The 26,308-nt window shown below is 42.6% G+C and overlaps 2 protein-coding genes across 2 annotated transcripts; both read right to left on the bottom strand.

Moving 5' to 3' along the window:
- Positions 1-284: 284 nt before the first annotated feature.
- LOC134796483 (alpha-amylase 1-like) lies at positions 285-6,358 on the bottom strand. Its single transcript, XM_063768675.1, has 8 exons — positions 6,329-6,358; positions 4,811-4,986; positions 3,919-4,070; positions 3,018-3,198; positions 2,370-2,485; positions 1,461-1,968; positions 779-979; positions 285-476 (listed from the first exon to the last, which is right to left on the bottom strand). The coding sequence occupies exons 2-8, from the start codon at positions 4,979-4,981 to the stop codon at positions 285-287; spliced, it is 1,521 nt and encodes a 506-aa protein (XP_063624745.1). The 5' UTR covers positions 4,982-4,986; positions 6,329-6,358.
- Positions 6,359-15,000: 8,642 nt separating this feature from the next.
- On the bottom strand, positions 15,001-15,390 carry LOC134796482 (uncharacterized). The gene has a single exon (XM_063768674.1). The coding sequence runs from the start codon at positions 15,388-15,390 to the stop codon at positions 15,001-15,003; it is 390 nt and encodes a 129-aa protein (XP_063624744.1).
- Positions 15,391-26,308: the final 10,918 nt, after the last annotated feature.

The raw sequence follows: 26,308 nt of genomic DNA, 5'->3' as shown, positions 1-26,308 counted from the left end.
GTAATATATGTAATGTTACGAATAAAACTCATTTCGCATTTGTTATTGTGCTGAAACACATTTCTGAAAAATTATAGAACAAACCTAATCTAACCTACCCTATTCTACACAACCTATGCAAAATATTTTCGAAAATACTTTCTGTTTCAGCTAGAGAAAAAATATGCGAAAAGAGTTTTATGCGTAACATTACATTAGGACAATCGATTATTAATTTATTAAGTGACGAGATAGGCACCCGAGTCCGAACTATAATACGGTAAAGTTACACTATAGGTAATACTTTATAAACCGCTACGCCGTTCTATACTTACATGAATTCCTCTGTGTATAGCCAGCATCATGTCAAACTCGTGCGATGCGATGTAGATGTGAGCGCGCCCATCGTTGCCAACCGTCACGGATTTGCCCGTACAGCTGTTGCCGTTCTTGGAGCCGCTGATCACGTCACAGTACGTGCCTGCTGGTAGGCAAGTCTGTAAATACGAAACACGGTTAATTTCATGACAATTTCCACGTAAAAACACCTAAAGTTACAAAATATCGAACAGTTCTCTGTACAGATGTGCAAGTTACGGAATATTTCCTAAAAGTTCCAAATATTCTCAGAAATTTCTTATTTTAATTTTCGAAACGGAAAGTTTCAATCTCTATAGGTACATAAATATTAGAAGTTTAGCAATTTTGGAAACTTGCTGTTGTTGTTCTACCGACCATTGACATCATTGTAGCTTGCTACGTAGATGCTACTTTATAATGCAAGACCTGAATATCTTACCTGTAGACTCTGGTTGAAATCCCAATTATCATTGTTGAATGCGATGAAACCCTGTCCACCGCGGCAGAAAGCGATCTGGTTGCTACCGTTGTCCCACCAGTCGTTAAGGCCGGTGTTTTCAGCAACGTTTCTGAAGTCAACCATCGCGAAGATTTGCCGCCAGCGGTGCTCGCAGACCCAACCGTTTCCACAAGTGCCATCCTGAATAAAAAATATTTTGAGAACTTCCGAGTTCACTGCCGAAATAGGGGCATCCCAAAAAAGTGTCGGGTACGTTGGTACGTAACAATTCTGATAGAGCTAAGAAACTGATATTAAGCATGTTATAGTTTGATAACTTAGTTTTAAATTCAACGGTATATGTATAATACCTACAGCTTCCTCCCTACTCGCTGTCGCTTTCTTTTCGCTTTCGTTATAACTCGTTATGTCCCCGATCAAGTAGACTAGACTAAGATCTTTTTGTGCAAATCCTCAGTAAACAATTAATACTTAAATTGAATATTAGAGTGAAATATTATCATTAATTTCCACCTTCCAGTTATGGAAACTCTTTCACCGAGATTAAAAATCGATGTACAGCTGCGAAATTGCATGGAGATGCTATAAATAAATTCATTGGTTAATTCGCCATGCACTTTTGCGGCTGATGGTACGATGATAAATAAATGTAAGCACTTACAGAATTGATAGATGGAGAAATAATATTCCCAGAGTTGTCCATAGGCGGTCCAGCCTCAGTATTAGTAAAATCAAAACTGCTCATCAGCTGCGGCTCGCCATATGGATGCGCCAACATGAATGCAATCGCGGCTTTGTACGGTTTAGCGTTCTTGTAAGTCAGGATATTACCGCCAGCGCCATGCCCTCTCTGGTTATCGTGGTTATCAATGAAAGTCAAAGCATCTTCATGAGCTAATAAAGACCACTGTGGTCCCCAGTTAACCAGCCATCTAAGTTGGTTACCGCTTTGGAAGGCGCGACTCAGCTCCAGCCCGAATTTGAACTCTGTGACCGCAGCTATACTGGTGTATTCGTCTCTCGAGATGGCCTCGCCTCCTAAATCGATGACTTCTTGGTAGATGTAAGGACGTGCGCCGGATGGGAAGCCGTGGGCTGTGTTCAGGTTGTTTAGCCTGTCGTAGATGATACGGAGATCCCCAGGCCACATGTGTTTGGCTGCGTCGATTCTGTACGAAAAACATTGATTGAATTATTGCACATCCTACTTCTTTGCTTAGTTATTTCAAAGAAAGTTAATCACTGGAAAAAATATTTGCGAACGTAAGTTACCAACGTTGTAAAGTTAATCTATTTTATCAATGTTAGTACATAGTACCTATGGAACACTTTTTAAAAGAAAATTTTTGAAGAAAATTAAATTTTTATATTAACAAAAAAACTTTTAATAGAACTACGTTTCCACGAATATTTATGTAAATATTTGAAACATTAGGTGTGTTTATAAAAATGCTTAATTATCGGCTTAATAATTGCAAGAGATAAAGAAATCGACCACAGGTTATATTCAATCAAAACAAATCGATCGTAGATATTTTTGCATAATGATTAATAATAAAATGCACTGCACCTGAATCCGGCAACACCCATATCAATAAGCCTGTTCATAAAGCCGGTAATCATCTGACGCACCCACTCGGTGCCCTGATTCAAATCCTTCAGCCCTGATAGCTCGCAGTTGCGGACCTAAAAAATATTTATCATTATTAAAAGCAGTGGAGTCATTGTTATTAACATTTTCGACTGGAAACATAATACTACTGGAATATATCTTGTTTAAAACACAACGTAAATTTCAAGCCAACAATAAGTACATGGTCATTCATATAAAAAATACTATAATACCATCCACCCGGTAAAATATACCCCGTTTAAAAAGTAGTCAATATAAAACTTGTTAAGGAGTTGGCTATGTACCTATCAATGACAAAAATGTCAATCACCAAAGTTGTAACGTATCTGTATGTGTATACGACTGAGGATGGATGAGATTCATGTCTAGGAGTCTTCTAAGCTTCACTCGGATGCAAAAGAGAGTAAATTTATTGCTGAAATTCCCTCTTCACTTTTCCTGGACATCAAACGTATTCTTTTGAACACACGTTTTTCAAAAAGTAATTTGCTACAAGGAACTAGGCTTGGTCGTTCTTTATTTTATTCCGTGCTTCTACTAATATCAACATTAGCATTGTTAAGAAAAACAAATAGTTTCACTCACTCTTTCCGGACAGCAGCCATAATCATTTCCAGAGATGACACATTGGGGCCAGTTGAAATCATTGGTGCCATAAGGGACCCCAGGATAGTGCCATTGGCCGAAGTTGGCTGTGCTTCCACCAGTGCCAACGTTTTCATTCCACGAGCCAGACATGTGGTTGATAATGGCGTCGACGTAAATCCTGTTATTTACAATATTGTAGTAAGACAATTGGTAAAGGGAAATTGACAAGAAACCGCAATCATGGAGGAAAAGTTCAGGGGAGAGAGAGTGCATGTATAGCTAAACGGATTGCTGAGCGGTAAGCCGAACTTATTAGGACACAAAACTGACAATCTTATGTGTAGTTAAACGGGTCCTTTAAGTGAAGAATTCTAATCAGAGAGAACGGTGTAAGGACGTCATTTATAATGGCTGAAGTAACAAATTAATCCACGTGGATGGATGAGAAAGACTAAAGTTTTAGTGATAAATCAGCCAATTATTTCTGGCTTTGGCATTATTATTTTTATTATGGTGTGTAAAATGTTATGCTTTATTATGTCCTTCAAATGGGATAACGTTGAACATAATCATGGTGTGTTTCGTTCTACGATATTCATAAGTAGGTGAGAAGGTTTCTCCACATGAATGACTAAATTTCCTCACTCTAAGAACAAATTAAATTACTTTCTATCTCGGCATCTGTCTGTTTACCGGACAGGTGCCGGGCAGGTAAACAGAGGACGCTGGTTCGATTCCAGTTCGGAACACTGGAGGCTTTGGTCATTTTTTCGTATAATATATGACATTAATTTCGGTTTAAAATATCCTCATTTAAATCTTCTCTTCCCTGAATCTTCTCGTTAGCACTTAAAAAAAAGCAACTGGCACATCTATAGTCGTAGGAGGAGAAACCAACCTGACACCAACATTGTTGCATCGGCGGACCATGCTCTCGAATTGTTGCTCGTTACCCGAGCGAGTGATAAGACGGTACGACATGGGCTGATAGCGTTCCCACCACGGCCGGTTATGAGACCAGATCACAAGGTTCTCATTGGGCGGGGAAATCTGTAAAAAAGATAACCTCAGCAAACTTTCATAGTTTCCCTGGATTTGCACAACCTTCCTCGAGCCCTCCCCTCCTTCAAGCGCTCGATTTCGTCACTAAAAATCTGGCGAAATGTTATTTATTGATTTGTTAATTTATTTACATTTTTGAAATACGAGCGATAGAAATTGGGAATCTAGTGGTATTAACCCCTCGTTTTCAATTCTAGAATAGTAGAATTTAAATGCCTAGTAGTGAAGATATTAGGTAGGTACTCAAGGGATAACACGAAATCGAGCAATCGAAATTCGAAATGCGGCCCCCTGTACATGAAGCTTTTGAAAAAGATATGACTATGTAATACCAGGTAATACTGTAGCTCAAAACTGAACCTTGGAAAAGGCAGACAAGGAGTCTGGATAGCGGACTCCAGATAATGGGATAAAATTTGAGGCAAGATTTTAAGTATAACTAACATTATTTTATCATTTTACTTGCCAAAGATCAATACCAATTTTTGATGCGTCAATAAATGTTCAACATAAATGCCATAACTGTGAAATAAAATCAATTTTATGACCGCAATTGCACCTATTATGGAATACTCTGTATCAAAAAACAACCTTGGTTTTATGACGCCGGCGCCGTACCTTCACGTGTACAGCGTTACATTCAATTTATTCTTGTACAATATGAGCCTAGTTTTACTGAATGCCTTGTAGCCAACAATCTTTGCTTGTTTTTTTATCTAAAGCTTTACCTGAACACCACCGAAGCCCCTAGGCCCAAGGAATCTCTCGCACTCGGCCGCGATGTCGTCCCACTTCCACTCGAACAGATGCACCATGGTGGTGCGGCCCGCGGCATAGTGCGGGTTCTTGTATGCCACCGCCAGGCCCAGGCCGAACAACAGAACGATGAGACGCATCATCTTGCCTGAAATAGGAAAAATGTTAAAGGGTTCTTATTTTCTATAATTTATTTCTATATTTCTATTACTTATTTTGATACACCCTTGAAGATTGCTCACGCTGAGGGCCTACCGCGAACCACGTTCGATGTGTTGCCTCCCTGTCACACTTACATCGAAGGTGATTCGCGGTAGGCCTTCTGATTGGTACATGCGAAATAAAGAATCGTACATAGGTCGTATCAAAACCGGTTCGTAACAAGTTGTCGAATTTGAATAGGGCTCCAGTAAATTTTGCTTCATATTAGAGACTCTAAGAATTTTTACTGAAACCAACTAGTTGTGAATTATAATAGCAATTATGTAATTTATTTACTGTTTATTCTGTTAAATAAACATTTTATCTTATTTGGAATCAATTAATACGATAAGGAATCTATAATAGAGTATTTGATTGCTCGATAATCAATAGCAGCGCTGGTAGAAAAAAACTTTCTTGTTTTGTTGCACAATGTACGGTAAAGAAATATGATTTCTGTGGCATTTTGTCCCTCGTCACAGTGACCAAAATAAAATTCTTATAGTAGGTGACCACGTACGCACGTAGGTAAGTACATTAGGTCCGATAAAATTTAAATCTTTTCCATTCTGAATACAGTTTTAAAGCATCCGTGTGCTTTGACGACCCGTCTGGCCTAGTGGGTAGTGACCCTGCCTGTGAAGCCGATGGTCCTGGGTTCGAATCCCGGTAAGGGCATTTATTTGTGTGATGAGCATGAGCACAGATGTTTGTTCCTGAGTCATGGATGGTATACTATGTATTTAAGTATTTGTATATATCGTTGTCTGAGTGCCCACAACACAAACCTTCTTGAGCTTATCGTGGGACTTAGTCAATATGTGTAAGAATGTCCCTATAATATTTATTTATTTATTTTATCTGTTTTGTTTCGTTTAATTTCAACGTAACCTAAATCAATTCTATATTCTACACTTAAGGTTTAAATTTCACTAATTAAATTAATATTTCAAACACTGCCAAATTTTCAGTTTGTTTCTTGTATGGCTGGGCCTGGGTAGGCTAAATTAAGGTAGGCTAAAAAGACAAGTGTGATACCTACCATAAGAAATATGTAAATAAGTTTTTTATAAGTTATTTTATATTTAATATGTTATATATTCATAGATAGTTTCTTAGAAATAAATGAAATTTTTGTAAGTAGGACCCAAAAATGTTCCATGGAAGCAAGATGAATACTGAATTAATGAATGTTGAATTATGAACAATCGAAATTTTGAAGAAAACTTACTAAGTATTATAGTGTCAGTATCAGTGGATACTTATGTTATAATTAGATAGGCACTTACTTCCAGACTGCTATACCCCACGGCAGTCGCGAATCTGATGCCCACCCGCCGAGATATTCAATTTATACGACATAATCATCATCATATCAATGGATCAATAATCAATAATTAATCAGTGCGAATCTCCGGTAGGTTATAAGTGTTTATTAAAAACAATAATAAAAATGATTGATTGAGGTTGATTTTTATTGTATCCTATTACGTATTTTAACATGTGTAGGTAATAAGACTAATAAGGTAGGTACCTACGTAACGTAATCCCTATAACGGAAGTTAAGTGTATAATGAGATTGGTAGGACCATTTTTATGGACGGAAATTACAATTTTATAGATATTATTGATTTTTATTGATTTTAGCCTTCATTGATTCAAAAATTCATAATTCTATATACATTCACATTTTAACTAATTCCAAAATTACAATCCCTTTTTGAACCAATACAGCTAGGTTTCGGCACGAAAGGTGGGTGCGAGGCAGCCGTCCATGCCCTAAGGACCTACCTTTCACTCGATGATTGCGAAATTGTTGTCAAAATTGACGTTAAAAATGCTTTTAATTCGGTTAGTAGAGACACCTTGCTGACAGAAGTTAAGGACAAAATTCCGGAACTATACAATTACCTTTTCTTTTGCTATTCAGACTCATCTAAATTAATGTACAAGTCACATGAATTATCTTCCGAGGTTGGCTGTCAGCAGGGTGACCCTCTCGGGCCAGCAATTTTTAGTTTGGCTATAAATCCAATTATCAAAAATTTAAAATCAAAATTCAATGTGTGGTACTTAGATGACGGAACCCTAGGAGGTGACGTGAATACTGTACTCTCTGATTTGTCTTTTATTAAGAGTAGTTTCGAAAATATTGGTTTAGAACTGAATTTCAGTAAATGCGAACTCTTTATTCAAAAATCTTCTTGTACTTTGACCGACTTACAACCCAAATTTGACGATCTGACTCCCAATATCAAATCAGTAGACGAGTATTCTCTTTGCCTCCTGGGTTCTCCTATATTCGAAGAATCTTTTCCCGATTATATTTCTAACTCCATAACTAAATTCAAAAGTCACACGGATCGCTTACTCGAAATTAGCCCTCATTATGCTCTTGTGATTCTTAAATTCTGCCTTTTTGTCCCTAAATTTACGTATGTGCTCCGCTGTTGTCCTTTCTGGATACATCAAAATTTATTGTCGCCCATAGATGATTTGATCAAAATTAGTTTAGAGACGATTCTAAACATTCAGCTAAGTGAGCCTTCCTGGTCTCAAGCGTCCCTCCCCATTCGGTTTGGAGGTTTAGGAATTCGCAAAATTTCCAGTGTGGCTTCCCCAGCCTTTTTGGCGTCCACTCATAGCACGTCTGGTCTCATAGGAAATATCTTAAGGGCTTTGCCCACAAACTGTGAGATCGCGGGCTTTGAGGACGCCAAAATGCTTTTAAAATTGCTTGCCCAGGCAAACAATTTCCAGACAACCCAAATTCACAAAGGAGTTGGGATAATGTTTACTGTGATTTAACTTACAATACTCTCCTAAAGAACTGTACAGGTCCAGACCGCGCGAGGCTTTTGGCGGTCGGAGCCCGGGAAGCCGGTTACTGGCTACATGCCCATCCTTCGCCCAATACTGGTACTTTCTTGGATCCGGCCTCCCTTAGACTGGCGACTGGTTTGCGACTCGGGGTTTCGGTGTGTACGCCACACATATGCTCTTGTGACACGGACGTGGACCGACTGGGACACCACGGATTATCTTGTCAAAAAAGTGCAGGCCGTTTTTCGAGACATGCGTCGCTTAATGACATAGTCCGTCGGTCTCTTGCCACCATCAATGTGCCTGCTCTTCTTGAGCCGACTGGCATTATCAGAGATGATGGCAAGAGGCCCGATGGAGTGTCCTTAGTTCCTTGGAGCTTGGGACGGATGTTGGTGTGGGATGCTACCTGCGTAGACACACTGGCACCGTCCCACCTCCAACAGACTACTGTAAAAGCGGGCGGAGCGGCGGAAAGCGCCGAAATTCTAAAACGTAACAAATATAAGAGCCTCGGTAGAGAGTACCATTTTGTACCATTTGGTGCTGAAACTCTAGGTCCATGGGGTCCCAGCGCGCATAAGTTGTTCGCAGAAATCGCGAAGCGTCTGGTTGACGTAACTGGTGACCGAAGAGCTGGCGGCTACCTCGCACGGATCTATATCTGAATCCCTAAAGTCTTTTCTCCTATTTTTGCATTCCCTAATATTGTTTGTCATAATGATCAGTTGTTCTAACACTCGTATACCCTAATTTTGGTTTCCCTATTATCGAATGGCCGATATTTTTTTGTCCTAATATGTTTTTCCCTAATGGCACTTTCCATATTGAGTATTTATCCTAATGTTATGTAGCATAATTCTTTTTTTGCCTAATTATTGTTAGGCCTAAAAATTATATATCCTAACCATCATGTTACCTAATTTTACTTAGCCTATCGTTGCTTGACCTAACACTCGTATGCCCTAATTTTGATTTCCCTATTTGGTTTCGTTTTTAAAATGCTCGCAGTTCCAACCTAACCTAACCTAACCCACTTTTGTGGCAGCAGTTCGTTTTTGCGAGGATCACAGTTCTAACCTAACCTAACCCACTTTTGTGGCAGCAGTTCGTTTTTGCGAGGATCACAGTTCTAACCTAACCTAACCCACTTTTGTGGCAACAGTTCGTTTTTGCAAGGATCGCAGTTCTAACCTAATCTAACCCACTTTTGTGGCAGCAGTTCGTTTTTGCAAGGTTCGTATTTCTAACCTAACCTAGTTTTAACAGCAGTTCGTTTTTACAATGGTCGCAGTTCTAACCTAACCTAACACACTTTTGTGGCAGCAGTTCGTTACCATTCATTATGGAAAGTATTTTTCATGATAATTGATCAATAGGAAAAGTAACTGTTATGAGAATTGATAATTAGGGCAATAGCCATTAGGTCAAAACAGTTAGACCATATTATTTTATGCCAAACATTGTTAGGGATTTCGAAGAATATGGTAAAAATCATTAGGGATCTTGATAGTTATGGTACAAATTCTTAGGACAAATGAGTCTTAGGCTAACCATTACATTATGGAAAATAATAGATATGACAATTGATCGTTGGGGCATGTGCCCATTAGGACAAACCAGTTAGGGCAAGTGACTTTAGGACAAACGTTGTTAGGGATTCAGAATGACACCCCCTCGCACAACGTATCAGCATTGCGATACAGCGAGGAAATGCCGCCAGCATCCTTGGTACAATGCCTCAAGGGCCTATTTTATTTAGATTTAAGCTAGTTATTAATTTCGTTTAGTAGTACCACTGTATATATTGTATGTAAATAAAGATTTATTTTGTAACTAATTCCATTGTGCTACCTCAATTAAGGATGACTTATTAGACCGGGCCGTGCCCGGGCCGAGGCGTCCGATATGTCTTTTTCTATGGCGGCTGATCGGTGATCATGTGGCGCTTTCCATAGAAAACAAAACGCCGGATGCTCCGATCCGGCCCCGGCCCGGTCTAGTGTGAGTCATCCTTTACCCGAAAAAATAATTGTATTAATTTCATACATATTTCACGTCAACCTTGTTTAATCCAGTAAGTAAGTAGGAACTTTTGGTAGCACAATGACTGCAATGGAATCAATTAATTTTTTTTTTTCAATTCACCCAATTTCCATTTGGCAATGTCCGTGCCTCAATTATTTTCTGTAATAAAAATATCATAGTTTAAAGGTAAGCGAGTTTTGTCCAAACTCAAATAAAATGGTTGCAATTGAATTTATTGAAGGCTGCTATTTAACTGATCACCAGATTTAGTAAAATTTAATACCAAAAAAATATATTTTACCACCCTAAAATAATAAATGATCACTAGTGATGTACCGACTATTGATTTGGCCGACTAGCCGACTAGCCGACTAATCGGCGCTCGAATGGCCGATTAGTCGGCCGACTAGTCGGCTAGTCGGCCAGATCATTAGTTTCGTATAAGTTCAGGTGAAAAACAATAGTTTTGCTCCTTTGGTTGCGGCTATTCATCATAATTCAGCTTGGCTAAAAGTTGTTCTCTACAGGTTCAAAGATCTATCACAAGAATCCTCGTTCAATTTCTGTCTTTGGTTCTTTTATTTTGCGATCCTGAGCAGACCGTCAGTACAGCTTGCAGGAGGTCTAGGTCTAGGCTCTATTTCCCGTACGTAGTCGCCAGTTAAGAACCTATCCCCTGTGGTCAGCGTCTTTACGAGCAACGTGCCCTGACTAAGTCTCTAAATTTTGCAATAACATTAATAGTTCCTTATGGCTCCACCATAAAAAAAAACTGAATAATAATAAAAAAAAATAACTATCGAACTTGCACATGAAATTACACGAGAATCAGTTGAGATCGACCTGTAGACACCCTGTAGAGGAAAACACCAGCCCATCAACGTATGATAACGATCAAACGGTCAATTATATGAACAAAAGTTTTCGTAATATGCACCCTGAATAGGTATTTTAGTAAATAAACATAAAACATATGGTAAATATTGGCTGATGATTTTATTTTTTTTCTGTTTTTCTTTCACTAATAAAGTGCCGACTAATCGGCCATTTTTGCCGACTAGTCGCCGACTAATCGCCGACTACAAATGTGGCCGGATAGTCGGCTTTCCCGACTAGTCGGCGACTAGTCGGTACATCCCTAATGATCACCAAAATTATAACACCAGTTTAATGTGAAATGATTACCAATTTTATTACATTTTCATCATCATCATCTCAGCCATAAGACGTCCACTGCTGAACATAGGCCTCCCCCTTGGACCTCCATACGTGCCGGTTGGAAGCGACCCGCATCCAGCGTCTTCCGGCGACCTTAACAAGATCGTCTGTCCATCTTGTGGGTGGACGTCCTACGCTGCGCTTGCTAGTCCGTGGTCTCCACTCGAGCACTTACTTATTACATTTTACTATCCTATTAAAGGAAATGACACCAAACTAATCATTATTAAACCAAAAATAGTAAATGATTACCAAATTTCAAACCCCATTTTAATGTGAAATGATAACCAAATTTTTACCTCTTGCTATCCTATTAAAGAAAATGACACCAAAATAATCATTGTAAACCCAAAAATAGTAAATGACCTCCAAAATGAGAACTCCATTTTAATGTAAAATTATAACCAAATTTTTAAATCTTGCTATCCTATTTAAAGCAAATGACTCCAAAATAATCATTGTAAACCCAAAAATAGTAAATGACCGCCAAAATGGTAACCACATTTTAATTGAAAATGTGCAAATATTTCATATATCGTTATCCTATTAAATTAATTAATCCACTTCGTCACCTTTTTCTAGGAGCATTTTATTTCTGTAACAGTCGCAGTTCCAACCTAACCTAACCCACTTTTCGAGTAGCATTTCGTTTCTGTATGGGTCGCAGTTCAAACCTAACCTAACCCACTTTTCTTTTCTGTAAGGGTCGCAGTTCAAACCTAACCTAACCCACTTTTCTAGCAGCATTTCTTTTCTGCAAGGGTCGCAGTTCAAACCTAACCTAACCTACTTTTCTTGTAGCATTTCGTTTCTGTATGGGTCGCAGTTCAAACGTAACCTAACCCACTTTTCTTTTCTGTAAGGGTCACAGTTCAAACCTTTTTTTTTTTTTTTTTTTAAGATGAGAAATGCTTTACGCATACCACCCGACCCGGCGCGGGGACGGGCCGGGATGGTTATGTGGGACTCCCTGTTGTGGGCTAATGAGACCCCAGGTTTACCCACTAAAACCCCTCTGTTGCCGCCTCGCTGCTATATGGCGAGGTCCCAGGAACGCCGAAGTACTCTTCCGCAACCTCGCCAGCGGCCGTCCGGACTCGGACCCGACTCTAGGGGAAATCACCCCTTCACCTCAGTGGGCGCGTTGATTACACATCGCGCCCGCCCACGCAGGGACCTTTGTGTGGGCGACAGACGTCCCCGAGCCTGCCGCCCACAAGTGCCCTTATGGGGGTAACCGGCGGTCGTATGCCAACCGCCGCCGCCCCACGCGCTTGCGGCGCATTGGCTGAGAGGCCGGATCTTCCTCTCTGCTACGCTCCGCTGCCTCCTTCTGCACCATCACGTCCTCGCAGAAGGAGGCCACCGCCTTCCATCGACTCTCCCCACCAAGCATGGCTTTTACCACCGCTGGCAAGGACAAGTCTCTCCCCACTACGGCCACGAGTGCGGCCCTCTCATCAGCCCACGCTGGGCAAATGGCCAGCATGTGTAGCGCCGTGTCTTCGGCATTGCCGCAGTCGTGGCATTGCATAGTTGGTTCCCGTCCCGCCCTCCTACACAGGTATCTCCCGAAGCAACCATGCCCCGAGAGGACCTGAGTAAGGTGGAAGGAGAGGAACCCCCCCTTTCTTCTGATCCATCGCTCCAGAACGGGTCGGAAGGCTTCGACGGTCCAGTGGCCGGCACTTGGCGCCTCCAATCTCTCTTTCCACTTCTGGAGGAGCACTCGACGGGAATCAAATCTCCAGCGTCTTACCTCCTCCAGAGGTGGTTGAACCCCCCTGGCCCGCGCCTCAGAGACACGCCAATAAACATCAGCGAGCGCTGCTGCGTCGAGGTCCCAGGGCGGAGTCCCCGCCAACACGCACGCTGCCTCGTGGGATACGGAGCGGTATGCCCTCACCATCCTGACCGCCATAACCCGCTGCGGCCTCCGCAACTGGCCTTGATTTTCGGCGGTCAGGGTGAATGCCCAAATGGGCGCCCCATATAGGGCCATCGACCGCACAACACCCGCGTACAGTTTCCTGCAGCCCACATTTGGCCCACCGACGTTGGGTAGAAGCCGGCTGAGTGCCGACGCCGCTCCAATTAGTTTGGGAGCAAGGCCCTCAAAATGTTTCTTGAACGTCCAACGGCTGTCAAGGACTATGCCTAGGTACCGCATTGTCGACTTGACACCAATGGACGTTCCCCCCACCATTAAGCTGGAACCCGCCGGAGGGGTCTTCCGAGGCCCATGGAAACACAAGGCCTCTGATTTGTTAAGGGCCACCTCCAGCCCCAGCCTCCTGATCCGAGTCACGACCGACGCTACTCCCGCTGTGGCCCGAATTGACGCCTCCCTGAAGTTGTTGCCGCGAGCCGTTACCAGTGTATCGTCGGCGTAACAGGTCACGCTCACCTCCGGCAAGTTGGCCCCCCTCAGCACCCAGTCGTACCCGATGTTCCACAGGAGTGGTCCTAGGACAGACCCCTGTGGAACGCCGCACGACAGCCCCTTCTCCTCCCAAGCACCGCGCGCAGGGTACCTAACGGTTCTATCGGTGAGGTAATCCTCCACCGTCTTCCGCAGGTACTCAGGCACGGCATGGCGTTTCAGTGCCGCCTTGATACAAGCCCAGGGCAGGGAGTTGAATGCGTTGGCGATGTCTAGAGACACCGCCAAAACCACCTCACCCCTGGACACTGCTTCATCCGCTAGAGCCTTCACCCTCGCAATTGCGTCCATCGTGGACCTGCCCCGACGGAAACCGAACTGATGGACACTGAGGTTCGGTCCCAGCCCCTCGAGGTGCCGCACGAGACGAGCAGCCACCACGCGCTCCAACAGCTTACTGGCCTCGTCCAGCAACACTATCGGCCTGTAAGCCGAGGGCGAGTCCGGCGGTCGCCCCTCTTTCCGCAGAAGGACAAGTTTTCCCGACTTCCACACACGAGGAAACCGCCCCTGCGCCAAACAGCCGCTGAAAAGCGCTCTCAAGCGCGGCTCGAGTGTGCCCAACGCCAGAACCCAGGCCCGGCCGGGGACTCCGTCGGGGCCGGGGGCAGTGTTTTTGGCTCGGAGCTGGAGCACCGCTGCCCCCAGTTCACCCTCCGTTACTTCCGGCGCCTCACCCACATCTGCTACCCTGGGAGGTGTCATTGGCGGAGGTATGTGTTCGTCCCTTGTCGGAAACAGGGCACCGACCACCTGCTCGAGGAGCTGTGGCTGGAGAGTTTGCGTTAGCGGGGGTGCCCAGGGGCGAAGCTTTCGCCTCACCATTTTATACGGCCTCCCCCACGGATCGTTATTTAGAGTCTCCAGCATCTCCTCCTCGGCTAAATCCTTCGCCCTGCCGATCGCTCTCTGCAGTAGCTTGACGGCCGCCGAGTATACAGCATATAGACGCTCCTCCTCTGGCACGTCTCTAATCCGCCGCCTTCTGCAGTGAGTATAATGGCGTCTTGCAGCAACGCACGACTGGCGCAGCTGTGCAAGTTCCGCGGACCATCAGTACACTCCACGCCTTGGGGGAATCGGGCCAACCCGTGGCATGGCCGCGTCACACACCTCGACCATAATACTCCCCATTCTCTCCGCCTCCACATCGACATCAACAGGGCCTTCAGGGACTGACACCCAAGCTTTTACCACAGCTGCCGCAGTTCAAACCTAACCTAACCTACTTTTCTAGTAGCATTTCTTTTCTGTAAGGGTCGCAGTTCAAACCTAACCTAACCCATTTTTATTGGAGCATTTCGATTCCGTAAGGGTCGCAGTTCAAACCTAACCTAACCCACTTTTTTTAGTAGCATTTCTTTTCTGTAAGGGTCGCAGTTCAAACCTAACCTAACCTACTTTTCCTGAAGCATTTCGGTTCCGTAAGGGTCGCAGTTCAAACCTAGCCTAAAGCCTAGCGGTGACGCTAAAGGTGGCCACTGCCGCCCATATCTCCTCACTGCTGAGCATGCGGCGTATTAGCGCCGGCAGTGAGAGGTCTCCTCCCACAGCTGCCGACAGGGCAGTGCGAGGCTCCGCCCACGCAAGGCACTCTTCGCGTGTGTGTTGGGCCGTATCCACGGCTCCTCCGGTACAATGGTGACACGCCGTCGTCGGCTCTCTTCCTAACCTCTCACACAGGTACCAACCGAAGCAGCCGTGCCCCGTCAGGAGCTGCGTGAGATAAAAGGAGGGTGCGCCATGCTTGCGTTCGACCCATTCTTTTAGAACAGGCCGCACAGCAGTCACTAGGTCCCGGCTAGCTCCCGGGATTTCAGCTAGTAATTTTGGCATCATTTTACTTTATTTGGTAATATGTATACATTTTTTGGTAATCATAGTGGTTTATTTAGGTGAAAATATCGCATTAATTTGGTCTTCAAGATTTGGTGATCATTAATGATTGGTTTTGGTAAGCATTATTTTTTTATTTACCGTACAACGGGGTGAGTAGGTTTCGCGGGGAGCTATGGGTTGTGAATGGGGAGAGAAGGATTGAGAGGGGGGTGAGGTGGGTTTTTAAGGCTACTGCTACAAAAATAATGTATTCCAATTTAAAATGGAGCTACAGTGATAGGCTGCTATTTAACTGATCACCAGATTTAGTAAAATTTTATACCAATAAAATATATTTTACCACCCTAAAATAATAAATGATCACCAAAATTATAACACCATTTTAATGTGAAATGATTACCAATTTTATTACATTTTACTATCCTATTAAAGGAAATGACACCAAACTAATCATTATTAACCCAAAAATAGTAAATGATTACCAAATTTCAAACCCCATTTTAATGTGAAATGATAACCAAATTTTTACATCTTGCTATCCTATTAAAGAAAATGACACCAAAATAATCATTGTAAACCCGAAAATAGTAAATGATCACCAAACTAAGAACTCCATTTTAATGTAAAATTATAGCCAAATTTTTAAATCTTGTTATGCTATTAAAGCAAATTACTCCAAAATAATCATTGTAAACCCAAAAATAGTTAATGACCACCAAAATTGTAATCCCGTTTTTATTAAAAATGTGCAAATATTTAATATATCGTTATCCTATTAAATTAATTAATCCACTTCGTCGCCTTTTTCTAGTAGCATTTCATTTCTGTAACAGTCGCAGTTCTAACATAACCTACCCCACATTTCTCATAGCATTTCGTTTCTGTAAGGGTTGCAGTTCAAACCTAACCTAACCCACTTTTCTAGTAGCATTTCTTTTCTGTAAGGGTCGCAGTTTTGAACCTAACCTAACCTAACCCACTTTTCTAGTATCATTTCGTTTCTGTATGTGTCGCAGTTCAAACCTAACCTAACCCACTTTCTATTAGCATTTCTTTTCTGAAGGGTCGCAGTTCAAATCTAACCTAACCCACTTTTCTAGTAGCATTTCTTTTCTGTAAGGGTCGCAGTTCAAACCTAACCTAACCCACTTTTCTAGTAGCATTTCTTTTCTGTAAGGGTCGCAGTTCAAACCTAAACTAACCCACTTTTCTAGTAGCATTTATATTCTATAAGGGTCGCAGTTAAAATCTAACCTAACCCACTTTTCTAGTAGCATTTCTTTTCTGTAAGGGTCGCAGTTCAAACCTAACCTAACCCACTTTTCTAGTAGCATTTCTTTTCTGTAAGGGTCGTAGTTCAAACCAAACCTAACCCACTTTTCTACTAGCATTTATTTTCTATAAGGATCGCAGTTCAAATCTAACCTAACCCACTTTTCTAGTAGAATTTCTTATCTGTATGGGTCGCAGTTCAAACCTAACCTAACCCACTTTTCTAGTAATTAGCATTTCTTTTCTGTAAGGGTCGCAGTTCAAACCTAATTAACCTAACCCACTTTTCTAGTAGCATTTCTTTTCTGTATGGGTCGCAGTTCAAACCTAACCTAACCCACTTTTCTAGTCGCATTTCTTTTCTGTAAGGGTCGCAGTTCAAACCTAACCTAACCCACTTTTCTGAAAGCAGTTTGGTTCTGTAAGGGTCGCAGTTCAAACCTAACCTAACCCACTTTTCTAGTAGCATTTCGTTTCTGTAAGGGTCGCAGTTCAAACTTAACCTAACCCACTTCTCTAGTAGCATTTCGTTTCTGTAAGGGTCGCAGTGCTAACCTGGGTTAGGTTACTTAACTGATATCAGTTCAAACTTATAGCAGTTGAACCTACTTTTCTAGTAGCATAACGAAATGCTACTAGAAAAGTAGGTTAGGTTAGGTAGATATGCGGTGCGGGGTACGGGGGGTTGAGCGGGAGGGGCTAGTAATTTTGGCATCAGTTTACATTATTTGGTAATATGTATACATTTTTTGGTAATCAGAGTGGTTTATTTAGGTGAAAATATCGCATTCATTTGGTCTTCCAGATTTGGTGATCATTAATGATTTTTGGTGATCATTCAATATTTTTGGTATTTGAATACAATTTGAAGTGCAGTCGTAATTAAAGCGGTGGTACTTTTGTATTTTTAGGCCTTATTTTTTTGGTGTTCAGTATTTTTTTTTGGTAAGCATGTTTTTTTTATTTAGGGTACCAAAGTATTTTTTGGTAGTCGTTATATTTGTAGCCATAGTAATATTCATAATAAAAAAAAATCGATCCAACAATCTTCCAAAATCACCTTTGTATGAAAAACCCTCTCACCCCAAATACGAGGCACTACGGGGTGAGGTGGGTTTTCCTCTTTATCGTCAAAGTTATGAAATGGAATTACCCAAAATAGAATACAAACTAAAATACAAACGTCCGAACCACTTATTATATACACCATTCAGTTTTCACATGTAAAAATAAAATTTTATCGAGGTTTGAAAGTCAAATTTCACCCAACTCACCCCATTTTACGGTACCAAAGTATTTTTTGGTGGTCATTATATTTGTAGCCTTTATTGAATCGGTTTCATTTCATGTTATCAAAGAGATAGTATAGAGGAGTCCTGTTATAGTAAATTTTGTAGTCACAGTAAATTTACTGCCATCTATCGACACACGATTTAAACTCAAAATGAAAATGTATACAACTATCAAAAAAAATTATATATATGGATAAACGATTTTATTATTTTTATATCATTTCGACCCATGTTCTTTCACTGATACGTATGTGTTAAAATTGTTAAATATGAAACGGTGTCGTTAACGCCATCTAGCCGAGCATAGGCCAAAGGTGTATGCGCCTCTATCCGAGAATGACTTTTTCTTGATTTCCGAGGCACGTTTTTTCCTTAGACTTTATTCATCTTTATTCATGTTGAGGCTAAGATTAGCGATCGCGACGGTGACCTGCTCGTCTTCTATTCTCGAGTGATGTACTATCTCCAGACACCCCAGACACCCTTGTGTCGTTACAAGAAAAAATCCCGCAGGTCCCACTACTCCTTATTTTTTGGACCCTCCCATGGCAGACCAGGCCTGCCTGCAAATAAAAAATAAGACGGAATTCCGTCTTTCAAAGCAGGTTCTGCAGCGGGTCTGGACGGGCTTTCACCCCAGCATTTGAAAGACCTCACGACTCAATACGTGGGTGACGCGGGCGAACGTCTAATCGATTGAATAACCAAATTAATAAATTTTATGTATCTCGGTAAGGTCAACCCCGACATAGTTCCGATTCTATACGGGGCAAATCTAATCGCCTTGACAAAAAAGGATGGTGGCGTTAGACCAATTGCCGTTGGTACTAATAAGAGGGTCAAAAACAATACTGTGTTCGCGTCTTTCCTGTAGACATACACAAGAGTTAAGGACTATTTAAGGTTAATTTTCTTATTTAACCCTTATCCACGTGAAAAGGTCCTCTTTTTAATTAGAGAACTATCGTGTTCGCGCGAACTGTACATTTTTCTCTCCTGTGGGCAATAGTTAACAGCTTGTGGGCATGTAAGTAATGATTTTATCACAGTTCTCTGAATAAAAGGAGGACCTTTTCACGTGCATAAGGTTTAAATAAGAAAATTAACCTTTATAGCCCTTAACTCTTGTGTATGTCTACAGGAAAGACGCGAACACAGTTTTGTTTTTGACCCAAGACGTCTCGCCTAGAAAATTGCCGTAAGACATCCAAGTTACGACCTCTCTTTGAGCCAGTCCAACTTGGTTTCGGTGTGAGGGGAGGCTGAAGCTGCCGTCCATGCTTTACGCACATTCCTTTCCTGCGGGCCTTGTGATGTTCTGGTCAAAATTGACGTAAGGAATGCGTTTAATTCCGTTAATAGAGACGCTTTGCTTGCGCAGGTTAAGAATATAGTCCCGGAAATTTACAACTATCTTCTCCTTTGTTATGCAGCTCCTACAAAACTGCTTTACCACGAAAAAGGTTTAACCTCAGAGGTCGGTTGCCAACAAGGCGACTCACTCGGACCTGCAATTTTTAGTTTACCGTATAATTCAAAATTTAAAATCTAAATTCAATGTGTGGCATTTGGACGACGGAACCTTAGGCGGTGACTTGGAGTCAGTGCTCTCGGATCTGTCGGACGTAGTATCTAAGTTTCATTCCTTTGGACTAGATCTTAACTTTCCTAAGTGCTAACTTTTTAGTCGGAATCAATCTTTACGTTCGGAAGATGTGAAATAAAAGTTCGACAGCATGATGCCAGCCATCAAGGTAGTTGACAGAAGCTCACTTTACCTACCGGGGTCGCCAATTTTTGAAGAGTCATTTCAGGGATTCATTTCGGATACCATCCTTAAATTTCAAAGGTACGAGAGTCATCTTCTTGAAATTACCCCTCATTTCGCAATCACCATCATGAGGTTCTGTCTCTTTGTACCCAAATTAACGTATGTGCTCCGCTGCTGTCCTTTTACAAAATTCCAAAGTTTTTAACACTGGTTGATAATATGATTAAAGCAAATTTGGAATCAGTTTTGAATTTACAGTTGGCCGAGGAATCGTGGACCCAAGCGTCTCTCCCAATTCGATACGGTGGGCTAGGGGTAAGCAAGATATCGTGCGTCTCCGCACCGGCGTTTTTGCCTTCTGTTTATAGCACAGCAGCTCTCATAGGTAAGATACTACGAGATTTCCCATCAAACTATGAGACTGTTGGCTTGGCGGATGCCAAGAACGCCTGGTCTATTGCCTGCCCGGGCAAAGAATTTCCCAAGCAGGCAAATCGGGAATCACAGAGGGCCTGGGATGACGTGGAGTCCAAAATTCTATACGACGACCTTCTTAGCCGCAGCACTGGTTCAGAACGTACCAGACTCTTGGCGGTGGGGACGGAGGAAGAGGCCGGGGCCTGGTTGCACGCTGTTCCTTCGGTGCACACCGGAATCTTTTCGGAACCCAACACCATGCGCGTGGCAACCTGTTTGCAGCTGCGTGTCCGTGTTTGTGCTCCTCATCGGTGCCCTTGTGGTGCCGATGTCGATGTTCGCGGCCACCACGGACTTTCGTGCCAGAAGAGTGCTGGGCGTTTTTCCAGGCACTCGTCCCTCAACGACATCTTGCGACGCGCGCTCGCCAACGCTAACGTGCCGGCTTTGCTGGAGCCCTCCGGCGTCCTCAGGGACGATGGTAAGAGGCCGGACGGCATGTCATTGATTCCATGGGAGATGGGGCGAGTGTTGGTGTGGGACGCTACATGCGTCGATACACTGGCCCCGTCCCATCTTCATGGCACCTCCGTCTCACCGGGTGTTGCTTCGGATGCAGCTGAGCGAAGAAAAAGGGCTATTTAAGTACAGCCGCATCGACAAAGAATATAGCTTTACCCATTTTGGTGTGGAAACACTCGGCCCGTGGGGTCCCAGTGCCCTGAAATTTTTCGGAGCATTATCAAAGAGGCTGGTGGATGTGACTGGGGACCGTAGGGCTGGCATCTTCCTCGTACAGCGCATAAGCATTGCAATTCAGCGAGGTAATGCTGCCAGCGTCTACGGGACCTTGCCGAAGGGTGATTTTTTATTGTAGTTTAGGTTTAGGGATGTTTTATTTTTATGAATTTAGAATAGTTAGATACTTTTAGTTTATAAGTTTTCATACAATATTTATATTTATTTGTTAAATGTTTCAATAAATATTAATTTTAAATAAAAAAAAATTGTAATCTGTCTTGTTTTTACGATTGGCCAAAACAGGAGCGTAAGTAATCTTCAGTCAGTTTTCAGACACCTAATTTTTACCCGACTACGGCAACGCAAAAGGAGGGTTATGATTTTGACCGGTATGTTTGTGGGTATGTATGTATGTATGTATGTTCATCTGTTCCCTCATAACTTCTAAAGTACTCATTGAAATTTGACAAACGACGTGTCATTCGAATCGTCTTAATCGTCCGCTGGTTATAGGCAATATGACGTCACAAAAAAATGAACACGGCGCCCTCTAGAGGTCATAAAATCACGAACCAAAAAAATAAAAATAAGTAATGATGACGTGTTGTATATCATTTGAAAGAGCTCAATTAGCACATTTCAAATATATACATATTGTTAGCTTTTGCACCCTGCTTTGCTTGCATGCACCCGATAAAACATTAATTTATCTGGTAGGTAATTCGAACTACGAATCTACAACCGCTCTGGATTCTATCTATCCGCGTGTTACGCGACTACGGCGATACAAGAAGGATTCTTCAAAAGAAATTTGTTTGGCCGCTATATACATGGTGTTTTTTAAAATGACCTGCAATATTTTATAACGTGAATAGGTATAGAAGTCCAGATCAGCAAATTTTTTTACGAGGTCGGGTTAGGTCCCATGGTAAAAGTTGCTTAGTAATCTTAGTATATTCACCTCGTTAAAATTCGCAGTGGTCAGGCGAAGCATACTGAAACGTACCTATGTGACGCACCGAACTCGGTCCAAAAGGCGACACTAAAAGGGTCAGGCGTAGCCCGATGTACGTGGCGCGTTGTACGCGGTCCAAAGCCGGGCGCCTTCGGCACCCTCATACTAAAAGAATCGGGCGTAGCCCAACGTACGAGGCCTGATGTACGCGTTCCAAAGCCGGGCGCCTTCGGCGCCCTCATACTAAACGAGTCGGGCGTAGCCCGACGTACGAGGCTCGCTGTACGCGTTCCAAAGCCGGGCGCCTTCGGCGCCTTCATACTAAAACAGTCGGGCGTAGCCCGACGTACGAAGCACGATGTACGCGTTCCAAAGCCGGGCGCCTTCGGCGCCCTCATACTAAAAGATTCGGGCGTAGCCCGACGTACGAAGCACGATGTACGCGTTCCAAAGCCGGGCGCCTTCGGCGCCCTCATACTAAAAGAGTCGGGCGTAGCCCGACGTACGAGGCACGATGTACGCGTTCCAAAGCCGGGCGCCGAAGGAGCCCTCATACTAAAAGAGTCGGGCGTAGCCCGACGTACGAGGCTCGCTGTACGCGTTCCAAAGCCGGGCGCCTTCGGCGCCCTCATACTAAAAGAGTCGGCCGTAGCCCGACGTACGAAGCACGATGTACGCGTTCCAAAGCCGGGCGCCTTCGGCGCCCTCATACTAAAAGAATCGGGCGTAGCCCGACGTACGAGGCTCGCTGTACGCGTTCCAAAACCGGGCGCCTCCGGCGCCCTCATACTAAAAGAGTCGGGCGTAGCCCGACGTACGAAGCACGATGTACGCGTTCCAAAGCCGGGTGCCTTCGGCGCCCCCATACTAAAAGAGTCGGGCGTAGCCCGACGTACGAGGCCCGCTGTACGCGTCCAAATCCGGGCGCCTTCGGCGCCCTCATACTAAAAGAGTCGGGCGTAGCCCGACGTACGAGGCACGATGTACGCCTTCCAAATCCGGGCGCCGAAGGCGCCCTCATACTAAAAGAGTCGGGCGTAGCCCGACGTTCGAAGCACGATGTACGCGTTCCAAAGCCGGGCGCCTTCGGCGCCCCCATACTAAAAGAGTCGGGCGTAGCCCGACGTACGAGGCCCGCTGTACGCGTCCAAATCCGGGCGCCTTCGGCGCCCTCATACTAAAAGAGTCGGGCGTAGCCCGACGTACGAGGCACGATGTACGCCTTCCAAATCCGGGCGCCGAAGGCGCCCTCATACTAAAAGAGTCGGGCGTAGCCCGACGTTCGAAGCACGATGTACGCGTTCCAAAGCCGGGCGCCTTCGGCGCCCTCATACTAAAAGAGTCGGGCGTAGCCCAACGTACGAGGCTCGCTGTAAGCGTTCCATAACCGGGCGCCTTCGGCGCCCTCATACTAAAAGAGTCGGGCGTAGCCCGACGTACGAAGCACGATGTACGCGTTACAAAGCCGGGCGCCTTCGGCGCCCTCATACTAAAAGATTTGGGCGTAGCCCGACGTACGAGACACGATGTACGCGTTCCAAAGCTAGGGCGCCGAAGGCGCCCTCATACTAAAAGAGTGGGGCGTAGCCCGACGTACGAGGCTCGCTGTACGCGTTCCAAAGCCGGGCGCCTTCGGCGCCCTCATACTAAAAGAGGCGGGCATAGCCCGACTTACGAAGCACGATGTACGCGTTCCAAAGCCGGACGCCTTCGGCGCTCTCATACTAAAAGAGTCGGGCGTAGCCCGACGTACGAGGCACGATGTACGCCTTCCAAAACCGGGCGCCGAAGGCGCCCTCATACTAAAAGAGTCGGGCGTAGCCCGACGTACGAGGCTCGCTGTACGCGTTCCAAAGCCAGGCGCCGAAGGTGACTTCAAATATTATTGTAAGTAACGAAATCCTGACCCCAAAATTAATTAAATAAAAAATAAGTTCAAAAACTAAAACCCGACTACTGCAAATCGCGCTCTAAAAAGTATGAAACAAGATAGAATTCTTATCTGAAATTATCATATAGGAAAAGAAAAGATTCAGAGGATAGCCGTGGTCGTATGCCACTTTACCTTAAAGTTTATAATCGTGGCATACGTCCACGGCGATCCTTTGAATATCTCTGTAAATATATAAAAAAATGATAACTCTTATAATTTTCCTATATGATAATTTCAGATAAGAATTCTATCTTGTTTCATACTTTTTAGAGCGCGATTTGCAGTAGTCGGGTTTTAGTTTTTGAACTTATTTTTTTTTTAATATCTGATAATAATATCTAACACAATAACTACTGTGTTATTGAAAATAATAGTAAATACTGTGTTATATTATAATTATGTTATTGAAAATAAGGCTCTTAGATTCGACGTACCTATATTATGCGCATAAATAAAGTATCCCAATACTGTTTGTGAGGTCTCGTGTGTGTAGATAAGCATGCCACTTGATCATGTGTTATAATAGTTCGTTTTTTTTTTAGCATTAGAAAGAAGGTAACCGATCTTGACATGTCTTTTAATTGAAAAACTCTTTTTAAAAATCAGTAACTATTACTTATGAAAGCAGAAGAATATAAATGATCGTATTAAATAGATTCATAATTGTTACATATTTGCCGTAACTTATTTTTAAAACGTGTTTTTCAATAAAAAGACACATCAAGATTGTTTACCTTATTTCTAATGCTAAAAAAACGAACTATAGAGCAGCGGTCGGCAACAGGCGGGCCGTGGGCCGCCCGCGAACCTCTCACTTGCGGCCAGCGAGCCCCCTGGCTATTCTGTGTGTAATATTGTCTAACGACAATGTCTGATAGCGGCGCGCGTCAACTTCGTTAACTACTATGTGGCCCTTGGCTGCTAAAAATTTGCCGAACGCTGAGCAAGCCACCCACTAAGGCTGTTTCCACCAGAGATGTGCGAGGGTCCGTAGTCAGGAATGTGTTTGTTTAGAACCAATAGAATCACTTAATTTAAATATCCTTAGCGTAGCGTAGCGAAAAATAGAGCCCTTTCGAGCTAGTGTGGTCTGGTGAAATTGTATTTTATACAATCGTGACATAATGGAGAGCTTTTCAGTCGACGAGATTGAAAAGCTTGATTATATCACTATTGTATACAATACTTTTTCTACGAGTTAACTAAAATAACTAAAATAAGTAGTCAATAATACCATACTTTGACTTATAATACCATACTACCACTAATACCATACTTCTACTATCTGACTTATTTTACTCAAGTTAACAGAAATAGACTGCGTACATTTTTTAAGGTGCATTCATAATTTCGTGAAAAGAATCAAAAATATAGTGTTACAAATTATAAAAGAGGGCAAAAATGAATAATATAAGATAAAAATTAGAAGTAATCACGAACAAGTTAATTACGGTCCGATAGCCACAGATAAGATAAAAGATAAAAGATAAAAAATAGTTTATTCAAGTAGGCATATTACAATGCGCTTATGAACGTCAAATAAACCTTTACCGGCTCCAACCGTACACCTCTGCCCCGAGAAGATTTAAATCCCCCCTCAATTGGAGGAGGGTATCCCAATATGGGACCGGCAATAAACTCGGCGGGACACATCTTTTCAAAACATTATTACATCTTACAATTAACATGCATTACGAGTAATTAAGAAAAATACAATTTAAATTACTATAGAATTCATGCAATTATACTCAGTGAGTACATAACTTTATACAAATACGTAGCTCTTTCAGAAAACATATCAAATTCTTACAAAAGGAAAAGAAAATAAAATCAATAAAAGAAATGAGAATACATATTATATGAATCTGATTGATTGTTATGAGATGCTTTCATACAATTTGATGTGCTTTCTTACCCTGAGCTGAGTCACCTTTAACGGCTTTAACTCTACACATAATACAATGCTTTTAATAATTGCTAATTGTCGTTATTAAAGTTTCTGGTTTGGACCATGCATGTTTGTCTGTCAAGTAGTCCTCGACTCTGTAATAAGCCTTCAACATCAATGACTTTTTTAAGTAATTCTTAAGAGCTGGAAAGGGTAATCTTAAAGCATCCTCAGGTAACTTGTTATAAAAATGAATGCATTGCCCAACGAATGACTTCTGTACTTTACGAACACGAAACTTTCTGATAGCAAGCTTGTTTTTATTTTTAGTATTATAGTTATGGACATCAGAAATCTTAGTGAAGGAGTCTAGATTCTTAACAACATAAATAATACTATCGTATATGTATTGGGAAACTACAGTTAAAATATTAATTTCTTTAAAAAGTTTTAATGATTCACGCACCCTTAAATTATATATAGAACGAATGGCTCTCTTTTGTAAGACAAATATAGTCTGTATGTCAGCTACTTTGCCCCAAACCAGAATACCATATGACATTACACTATGAAAATAACTATAATAAACAAGGCGAGCTGTTTCAACATTAGTCAATTGTCTAATTCTCCTCACAGCGTAAGCGGCCGA

The sequence above is a fragment of the Cydia splendana genome, chromosome 13 (assembly GCF_910591565.1).
Source record: "Cydia splendana chromosome 13, ilCydSple1.2, whole genome shotgun sequence".
NCBI lineage: Eukaryota > Metazoa > Arthropoda > Insecta > Lepidoptera > Tortricidae > Cydia > Cydia splendana.
This window is presented reverse-complemented; position numbering and strand designations above follow the sequence as displayed.

Excerpts from the sequence above, each read along its gene's own strand:
- LOC134796482 (XM_063768674.1), bottom strand. The coding sequence starts at position 15,390 with ATGATGCCAAAATTACTAGCTGAAATCCCGGGAGCTAGCCGGGACCTA.
- LOC134796483 (XM_063768675.1), bottom strand. The coding sequence starts at position 4,981 with ATGATGCGTCTCATCGTTCTGTTGTTCGGCCTGGGCCTGGCGGTGGCA. Across the intron at positions 3,199-3,918 it reads TGCAACAATGTTGGTGTCAG|GATTTACGTCGACGCCATTA; the intron begins GTTGGTTTCTCC and ends TGTAAATAACAG. Across the intron at positions 1,969-2,369 it reads ATGGGTGTTGCCGGATTCAG|AATCGACGCAGCCAAACACA; the intron begins GTGCAGTGCATT and ends TTTTTCGTACAG.